Source organism: Hippoglossus hippoglossus, chromosome 3, assembly GCF_009819705.1.
Source record: "Hippoglossus hippoglossus isolate fHipHip1 chromosome 3, fHipHip1.pri, whole genome shotgun sequence".
NCBI lineage: Eukaryota > Metazoa > Chordata > Actinopteri > Pleuronectiformes > Pleuronectidae > Hippoglossus > Hippoglossus hippoglossus.
Window position 1 is genome coordinate 13,316,322 of NC_047153.1, and position 9,756 is coordinate 13,326,077.

Consider the following 9,756-nt stretch of genomic DNA (forward strand, 5'->3'; position numbering starts at 1 on the left):
GCACGAGTACTTGAGTTTTATAACATGGAGGATGGTTTATTGAACTTTTAAACGTTAGGTGGCGCTGTCAACACACTTCTCCATGCTGTCAGTTGTCTTTGAGGGCCGGACATTTGAAAACCACACTCCACCACACACACTCACGCACACTCAGCACAGATCCCGTCACTGCTGAAGATGTGGCTGCGAGAGGAGCTGTTGAAGTCCATATGGCACGCGTTCACTGCCCTGGACGTGGACAGTCGAGGGAAAGTTTCCAAGTCTCAGTTAAAGGTCAGTTTCACTTGTGTTTTATTTCTTTCTCAGACTCTGCGGGGAATAAAGTCGAGTTTCTGTGTAACATCAGGAAGTTTGGCGACATCTGCTCCCAGCATCGAGGCTCACGTCACACGTCTCTCATCCATCACGTTACACTAAAGAGAGTTCACCCAAAAAATAAAATTCACTATCTACTCACCACTCTGTCGATGGGGGGGGGGTTGGTGAACACTTTCGGAGTCTCGGGGGTAAACAGTGTGGCAGCCAAATCCAACACAATTGAAGTAAATGGTGATCGATTCTTCAAACGTAAGAAAACAGAAAAACAAACCTCCATACTTTCCTTTGATATCCTCCTCGGAGCCGCATTAGTGGGTAGATCACAGACATTGAGGCCAAAAAAAAAATGTTGTAAATGAAGCCGTTTCGAGTCAAATTTGAATGTCGGGGCTTACGGACACTTGGATGACACCACAGAGGCATTTTCTTTTTTCTATGTGGTTTTTGTTTTACATTTGACCAATCACTCACCATTTACTTCAATCATATTGGATTTGGCTGCAACACTGTTTACCCCTGAGACTCCAAAAGTGTTTTGTTGACTAACACTTCACCCACTGTCCATCGACATAGTGCTGAATAGATAGATAGAACATTTCGTTTTTGGGGCGAACTATCCCTCTACAATTTACTACATTTTACTGTATCTAATAAGCAATAATAGAAAGTAAATTGATTTATGATACATTAAATCATTTTATTTTATTTTATAGTTTCCTGAAGCAGGGCCGTGCAGAGACCTTTAGAGGGGCAGGTGCCCGATGTTTTGAATTGGGGACATGGAAAACGATTTTAAAGGTTCAGTGTGTAAGATTTCGGTGAAAGGGATCTATTGGCAGAAATTGAATATAAATCTAATTTATTGAAGATAAATTCATCTAAATTGTACAAATTGTTTTCTCTTTTATATTTAAATACTTTGTTTAGATTGGGTTGGGAACGGGTACTCTATACGTAGACCGCCATGTTTTTTACAGTAGCCCAGACTGGACAAACTAAACACCTTTTGAGTTTTTTGACAACTGAAGGCAACCACAGGTTCTCTTTCATGTTTGGAAGGGGAGGGGTATTCAGCTGCAATATGCAACTTCACCACTAGATGTCACTAAATGCTACCCGCTGAACCTTCAATTTTAGCCTATTTGTTTTGTCTTTGTGTGTTTAAAACTCAAGAAAATGGGTGGCGGTGTTTTGTGACGGCCTAGGTCTGGATTAGTTTTCCTGCAGGCTCTGATGTCTGTGTGCTCAGCCTGACAAAGACTCAAGAATCCTGTAGCGTTTTCCATCCCTCACACATCCTCTGCCAGAATATAAGACAGAGTGACCAGGAGAACTCTAAAAGTCAATATTTGAGGAGATTGATCTTTGGCTTTTCTATGATGGGCCAATTAAAGCAAACTATCCACCATCTCCCTATGCCACCACACGATCAGAGGAAACTTGCAAGGGGATGTTATGTTCCCCGCTGACAGCTGAAAAACCAGTGGAAAGTACCTTTAGTCTGAGGAGTGAAAGTTCATCTGTAACGCTTGACCAGTAATGCTTGTACATGGCAACTGAAGGTTTTTTTTGTTGGCAAACTCTGAAAACTGCAAGACCAATCTTGACGGTAACTTTTAATTTCGTACAGTATGTGTTCATTTAGCCGGAATGTGTAATTGTACAGTAATGTGTCCTGTGTAAACCCCCCTAGTTTGAACTATTTGTCATCTAATTCTCATATTGTGGTTCTTCAGGTATTGTCTCACAACCTGTGCACAGTGATGAAGATCCCTCACGACCCTGTGTCCCTCGAAGAACATTTTAAAGACGATGACAAAGGGCTTCTGTCCAACCAAGGCTACATGCCGTACCTCAACAGGTTCATACTGGACAAGGTGGGGATGAAGATGCTGGAAGAGTGGTTTGTGAAACTGTCAACAAATTCAATGATGGTGGTTAGAAATCAGAAGAAGATTTCCATAAACAAGAGTTGGACCAAATACATTATAAAAATGGTTAATGGAGGTTTCAGGAAATTGCAAAAAAGTAAAGACAAAGTAAATGTTTCCATCAAACAGGAGCATGAGCAACTTGTGTGAAAGAATAAATCAACATTACAAATCTAAAGAAGGTGCAGTGGTAAGCAGTGTTCCCTCAGCTGGAAGGTTCCTGGTTCAAATCCCAGATCGACTGAGGCTTTTCTGTGGGGAGTTAGCATGTACTGCATGTGTCTGTGTAGGGTTAGGTGAAGAGGGAGCAGTCTCTTAATTGACTGTAGCAATAAATGTGAGTGTGAATGGTCCTTTGTGTCTTCATTTTGTGATAGAGTGTATACTGTATACTTAAATACCTGGAGACACACACATACTGCAGGGCGTGTGTGGCTCAGGAGGTCGGTGGTTCAATCCCGGGCTCCACCAGTCTACATTATGTGTCCTTGGGCAAGATAGAGAACCTCTAATTGTTGCTGTTGGCTTTGCCGACAGTGCATGTCTCAAAGAAGCTTCTATAAGCATGGCTATGGTGTGTGATAAAAAAAGTACTGTGTATTGAAGCACTTTGAGTGGTTGACTGGAAAAGCGCAATTTAAATACAGACGAGACACACACCCACACACCCACACTTCTCTGTGTAAGAGTCTATGACACAATATCTGTAGATGACTAATCGTGACCGGTTTTGCTCGATTGGAGAGGAAATGAAAAGTTGTGCCCACAGTAACAAAGTGTTTTTGGGTATAACTTGTATATCGTTGGTTTTGTGTTATTGAAATGTGTAGATAAAATGCATCGAATGCTCTCTTAAATATAGGATTGATATCTCTGATAGAGGTTTTGCTGTGGTAGCTCTTTTTACTGCACATCTAATATTCATATTTATTTATTTGAATCATGTTCCCAACTTCTCCTCTGCAAACAACAACTACTGCAATTTTGCACGCTTGTGTCCTTTTGTCGTCTTTGGTATTTAGTCTTTTGTTCTTCGCAGCTGTGTGCAATGCCCTTGACATGCTGCTGTAACACAATCATTTCCTAATTTGGGATCAATAAAGTACATCTATCTATCTATATCTATCTATTACACACAGTGTAATACAAGCACATGTATGTGAAGCGTTTTAAAACTGACTCATGTCAGCTAGAAAACAGTTTTTCCCTCCTTGTTCTCAGGAGCTGTTTTCTTGCTTTCCTCTCGTTGGCTCTGACTTGAATGAAAATGAAGCGTTTCATTAAATCAGGTTTGTAGCTCACATCCTGCAGACTGGGGGTTCTGAAAGGACACAAACAACGGCCTCCTGCTTAGCATTTGTAAACCCGCACACTGCTGGTGGTCTGTGTGACTTTGACGCTGACTGAATGCTGCAGTTTGGTGTCTGTTCTCAGGTGCGGGAGGATTTTGACATAGAGGACTTCAACAAGATGTGCTGGACCCTGTGTTTCAAGAAAAGTATCTGCACCAAACATCTGCTCATCACACAGGATGATGCTTTCAAAGTCTGGTGCATTTTCAACTTTCTGTCAGAGGACAAGTACCCACTGGTCATCATCATTGAAGAGGTGAGAGATAGTCTTATGATGTAATATTTTGACCAAGCAGAAAACAGTCTAAAAGGAAAGCTCGATATTTAACCACCATTAAATCACGTCCATCTCCTTAGATTGAGTACTTTCTGCGTAAGCTGCTGGAGGCCATAGGGAGCGAATGGAGTGAGGAGAAGTTTGCAGATTACAAGCTGCAGCTGAGCCCAGAGAACTGCCTGACTGCCTGGGAGCTGATCGAACTGGTGGGGTTGGGATACTTCAGCAAGGGCATGAACCAGCAGACCCTGTCCCTGGGCATCAATGAGGTCTTCCAGGAACTCATACTGGATGTGCTCAAACAGGTCTGACTGGATGTAGATCTCTTTTAATGTGATTGATTCTCTCTGAACATTGTGCTGCTACTGCACCAACTTCCTTTCTCTGAAACACAGAAGCCCAGAGTAGAAAGAAAACTGTGCATGCTAATATAAGTTCCCTCCATTAGTGCACAAACTGGATTCTTTATAAAGAGCAGCAATTGTCTATGGACTTGTTCTGCCTCACTTTTCAAATATAGCTCCTCTATGTACTGAACATGCCGCCCAAATCCTGCACATTGCAGGACTCAGGTTTAAACAGAAATTTAAAAAATAACCTTTTAGGTTTAGAATATTTAGTATTTATATTTTTTTTTATTAAAAAATAACCTTTTAAGTTTAGAATATTTAACATTTAAATATTTTAAAATAGAAAAAAATAACCTTTTAGGTTTAGAATATTTCATATTTATATGGTTTAAAATAAAAATTTACATTTTGGAAAAAATGTTAAATCATTTTCTGATTTTCAATATGCAATGTGCAATTATAATATATCTTTGAAAAAGATAGGGAGCAAAAAATATATATATCAGGTGTCCACCAGTTAAACTAAATGTGATTGTAAGCACTGTAAGAGTATTAAAAATACAGAAATATTCAAAGAGATATGTTCTATTATGTACTTGTTTACCTTTTGTAACTGATTTGACAGATTTTTACTGAACAGTGACATTGTCTTGTGAGACAGAGGACTTCTTCCCATTTCTAGTGAATCATCTGAGTAGTTTAGCTTTATTATGACAGACTAATTCAGTGAGTCGGGTGTCTGTGTTGAACTCCACTCTGTGATTTGAAGGGATACATGATGAAAAAGGGCCACAAGAGGAAGAACTGGACTGAGCGCTGGTTTGTCCTTCGACCAAACACGCTGTCGTACTACGTCTGTGAGGATCTTCTGGAGAAGAAAGGAAATATCCTTTTGGACATAAACTGCTATGTGGAGGTATTTATTTTTAATTTGTAATATATAATATATCAACTATATTGAATAAATAATTAAATAAAATAATGAATAATAAATATAATTATAATAATAATAATCACATTTTTAAAAGTCCTCTTTTGTTTCTAAATGACTGGCTCACAAGGTTTTTCACATCTGGTATAAAGTGACGGATGCAGTCATAATCTTTTTTTCTCCTTCAGTCTCTGTCTGATAAAGATGGGAAGAAATGCCTTTTCCTCATCAAGTGCACTGACATAACCTTCGAAATCAACGCTTCAGATAAAAAGAAGAAGCAGGAATGGATTCAAGGTATTGATAAGTCATCTTTGAATGTCGTGGTCATGGATCAAACATGTCAGATCGTTGTGGAGGTTTAATGAATCAGTGGTTCTCCTCTCACTTTGCGGCAGCCATTCAAACGTGCATCCAGCTGCTGAGGCTGGGGCTGTCGTCTCCTCACCGCGAGGCGAGGCTGAGGCGCAGGGAGCTGCGGCAGAAGCAGCAGGCAGAGGAGGAGGACCTGATGGAGAAGATGAAGCGGCTCCAGGTGGCCAATGAGCACAAACAGAGAGAGCTGGAGGCCATGAGGAAGGTACTGCTCCACGTTTAACTCCTACAACTTAAAAAGTGAAGGTTAAAAAACAAGCAGAGAGGAAACATTCTGAGGGATAATGTGTTCCACTATTGACCAATCAGTGTCCCCAAAGTCCTATTTTGAACTTTTGTAAATATAATGAATTCTTGGTTGCAATCTAATACAACGACTTCACAATCGGCCACTTCACAAATATACAAAGATCCCATCAGAGCTTAAAGATGAGTCACTAACTCTAACACAGTCTTAGCTAGAATGGCACTCAGTAGAGCTCATACCTTCTCCAAGGCCCAACGGGAATAGATAATATCAGTTCACTAAACATGCCTCACTGTTTTCATCAAGATCCATGAATTATTTCCAAGAAATGTTTAAATACCCAATTTTAAAGAAAGTGAAGAAAAGAATATCCTAGATCCACCATCTGATCTGGATCCACACCAAAATCAAATGGGTTCTTCCCTGACCAACACCACATCCTTCCAACAATTTCATGTCCAGTAGTTTTTGCATGATCCGGCTAACTGGCATGTAAACACTCCTTGGTGAAGCTAAAACGTGAGAATATATAAGATGTAGTAATTACCGCAGGGCTTAATATCTAACCCCTGTAAGTTATAAACAAATATCATGTAATCAAGCATTAAACAAAGCTTAATACGAGTAGAAATGTGCGATTTGTCTGGGAAACCTTGTACATTTTGTATCTAAATGACTCAACTTAGAGGATACCCAAAATTTCGGTCCATCTTGTCTGGATGTTTAAAAATAAACCTGAAGGGGGAAAGATGTGAGCACTAAACACTGATCTAACTCACTAAAGACCCGAGGGAGGGGACAACTCCTACAACCACACACACACACACACACACACACACACACACACACACACACACACACACACACACACACACACACACACACACACACACACACTCTCTCACACACAAACACAGGATGCAGCAGAAAGTTGACAAAGAACAAGGAAGTAAAACCTGCTATGCAAAGACATTTTGGATGATTCAGGGACACCTGCATCTATCAGGCGACCACATGTGTGAACTCAGTTGTTTCAGGACTACAGCTCACTGTCGACGTCCTCTCACTTCTCTTTTTACTCTGCCAGATGGCTTTTTCGTTTAAAACTAATATATTAATGGTTATGCAAAAAGTCACATGATGTTGTTCAAAACCTTTTGCCAAACACTCCCAGATGTTTCTGATAAATTACATAAAACAATGTCTTGTTTGTTACCAGCCGGGTTACACCGCCAGTCAAGCAGAGAAGCAACAACTCTTTCCTCTTTTGTGCTTCACAGAAAATGGAAGAGACTGCAGCTAAAGCAGCGTTAGAGGAGAACAGGAGGAAGAAGACTCAGTTAGACCTACAGGACCAATACAGGCTGGACCTGGAGAGAGAGAAAATGGTATCCACAGCACCTCCCACAACTCTGCAGGGTCTTGGTGATAAACTGCATACGTGGTCTTGTCAAAGGGTCCGAATGAAAATGATGAACTGAAGTTTTTTATCTTGTGATGAAGTCGTCATCATAATCATCCGTCTGTGTTTCTGTCCTTCCAGGAAACAAGCTAAAAATAGTTGTAATCATAACTCCCATGATGTTGAGTCATCTTCAAGTGTCAGATGCACTGACTGTTAATCATCATCATAATTGAATAACTATACTGGTAAATGCCTTTGGGAAATAAAATAACATGTAAGGGGATGTAGATTCAGTGCGGAATGTGAAGATTTTCTTAGATTATTTACAGATGTTTGCTCAGTTCCAAGTCCTGCATGTACAGTTGTGTGTAGGAAATGAGTGATGAGTGATAAGTGATGTGTGTGTGTGTGTGTTGCTCAGGTGCATCAGCAGATGGAGAGGGAGGTGGCGCAGAAGTCCAGTGAACTGGAGCAGTACCTGCAGCGCGTCCGGGAGCTGGAGGACATGTACCACCGGCTGGAGGAGGCCTTAGAGGACGAGAGGCAGGCCAAGCAGGACGAGGAGGCCATGCGAAAACTGCAGGCCAGGTCTAACACACACACACATGCACACAGATTAACCCTCGATGATTTTTACATGTTCTCTTTTTGTCAGTATCCTCCTTGAAGTATCCCTGCTGTGTTCCCCCGCAGGCTGCTGGAGGAGGAGGCAGCCAAGAGGGTAGAGCTGGAGCAGATCCACCTGCAGCAGCAGAGGGCGCTGTCTCAGACCGAGGCTGAGAAGCAGGAGCTGGTGGCCGACCAGCGGGCCAAGGAGAGAGCGCTGCAGACAGCCATGTTGCAGCTGGAGAGTCTGGAGAGGGAGCGGCAGGGAGCACTGGAGCAGTATGAGGTCAGGCCTCACCTGGAAGTTCATAAAGATTCATTGATTTGAATTATATTTTCCCTTCAGATCAGAAATGGTTTTATTCCACTCATTTATTTGACTTACGGCAGTGGTCATGTATCTGGTAACACAACTAACTCAACCTTTCTACCCATATTTGTAAAAATATTCATCATAACAAATATATGATACACCAGCTGGTTCTGTTTGTTCTACATTTGTACTAAAGCTGTACATTTGAACTCTTATTTCAATTTTTTCCTTTCTAATTCCACCCACAGCTCACATTTATTGAATGGATATTTTGTATTATAGAGCATGTATGATGTATTAACTCAAGTTTCAACCCATGTCAACAGACCTGCTGGAATATTCCAGGTGTATAAATTGATATATGTTTTATAAATAATCAAAATACATATTAATGAATTTGAAGGAGCTGTTTAAGGCAGAAGACTAAGCACTGATTCGGCTCACATGAAACCAACCCTCTTTGGTTCTCATATACAGGAGGTGTCGAGGAAGCTTAAGGGAGCATCCAACAAGTCAAAGTCTTGGAAAGACAAGGTGGCCAAACATGAGGGGCTGATGCGTCTCATCCAGCCAGGTAGGGGGGGGGGATCTGTGGTTTTTAGTAAATTCCCAAATGTACAGTTTTGCCGTTACAGAGGGTATTAAATAGTCCTAATCTTAACTTTATGAAAGTATTTTTGTAAGTTTTATAATTGTCTTAGTATTTGACAATAATTACGATAACTCCACTGAAGTACTGAAGAAGTAACATGTAGTATTAAAAGTCTTGGGAACCTGGGGAACGCTGCAGAAACCCTGTATATGCACAAGGGTGCAGCAAAGTACTTTGGTCCTGTGCTCACTTGGCTGCAGCTCAGTCCACTCACAGTTCTCTGGTTCACTTCAGACTCATTAACAGTCTCAGTGCATCCAAACAGCAGTTAGGTCAGTGCACAAATCCAGACTGACTCAAAAAGAAAACAAAAACAGCAAACATGCATGTTTTTTATTAGTGATTTTTTTTCACATTTGTTAAAAGGTATTGATCCTCTCTCCTGTAACCTGGTGTTTCAGGGGATAAACCACCTCAGAGAATCACCAACTGGGGTCCAGCATCGTTCACTGACACAGAGCTGGAGATGAGGAAGAAGTCGTGGCAGGAGAGGAAGAACCAGAGGCCTCAGGCTCAGTGAACACTCACCACGCTCAGTGACTGAAAGTAACAGTGGAGCCCAAACTGTCCCATTTCAGAGCTGTTATAACGTGAACCTACTGAGCCACGTGATAACTGCAAAACACATATTTCACTCATTCTTTCTGGGTTACTTTTAAATGTACAGTTTGGATTAACTCTGTTTCATCATTTGGACTTTTTATAAATTATGTTCACTCTAAAAAAAGGCATGACCATAGACGTAATAGTGTGACAAAATAATCTTTAATCAAGTTCCACATTCTCTGGGGATGAAGGGTCATGTGATGACATCTCAACCGTCTGTCACAATACAGCAAATTCATCCACAGATAGAGAAGTGAGTTAAGATTATTTAGTCATAAATGCTTTAACACCATAAATGCTTTAACACTGCTCAGTTTATATTCTTCGGTCATTTTACTTTTCTTGTGTTATGTTTAATTTAACCTTATTGCCATTTTTTTCATATTGTGTGTG

At 40.8% G+C, this 9,756-nt stretch overlaps 1 protein-coding gene across 1 annotated transcript; it reads left to right on the forward strand.

Moving 5' to 3' along the window:
• The first annotated feature begins 116 nt into the window (after positions 1-116).
• On the forward strand, positions 117-9,476 carry swap70a (switching B cell complex subunit SWAP70a). Its single transcript, XM_034581256.1, has 13 exons — positions 117-273; positions 2,055-2,195; positions 3,684-3,857; positions 3,959-4,183; positions 4,998-5,144; positions 5,348-5,456; positions 5,558-5,739; positions 7,062-7,169; positions 7,608-7,774; positions 7,880-8,078; positions 8,583-8,679; positions 9,159-9,273; positions 9,348-9,476. The coding sequence occupies exons 1-13, from the start codon at positions 178-180 to the stop codon at positions 9,349-9,351; spliced, it is 1,764 nt and encodes a 587-aa protein (XP_034437147.1). The 5' UTR covers positions 117-177; the 3' UTR covers positions 9,352-9,476.
• Positions 9,477-9,756: the final 280 nt, after the last annotated feature.

Bases quoted from the DNA above. Each gene is read 5' to 3' on its own strand.
- swap70a (XM_034581256.1), top strand. From the start codon at position 178: ATGTGGCTGCGAGAGGAGCTGTTGAAGTCCATATGGCACGCGTTCACT. The intron at 4,184-4,997 runs GTCTGACTGGAT...TGTGATTTGAAG, and splicing joins TACTGGATGTGCTCAAACAG to GGATACATGATGAAAAAGGG. The intron at 5,457-5,557 runs GTATTGATAAGT...ACTTTGCGGCAG, and splicing joins GAAGCAGGAATGGATTCAAG to CCATTCAAACGTGCATCCAG.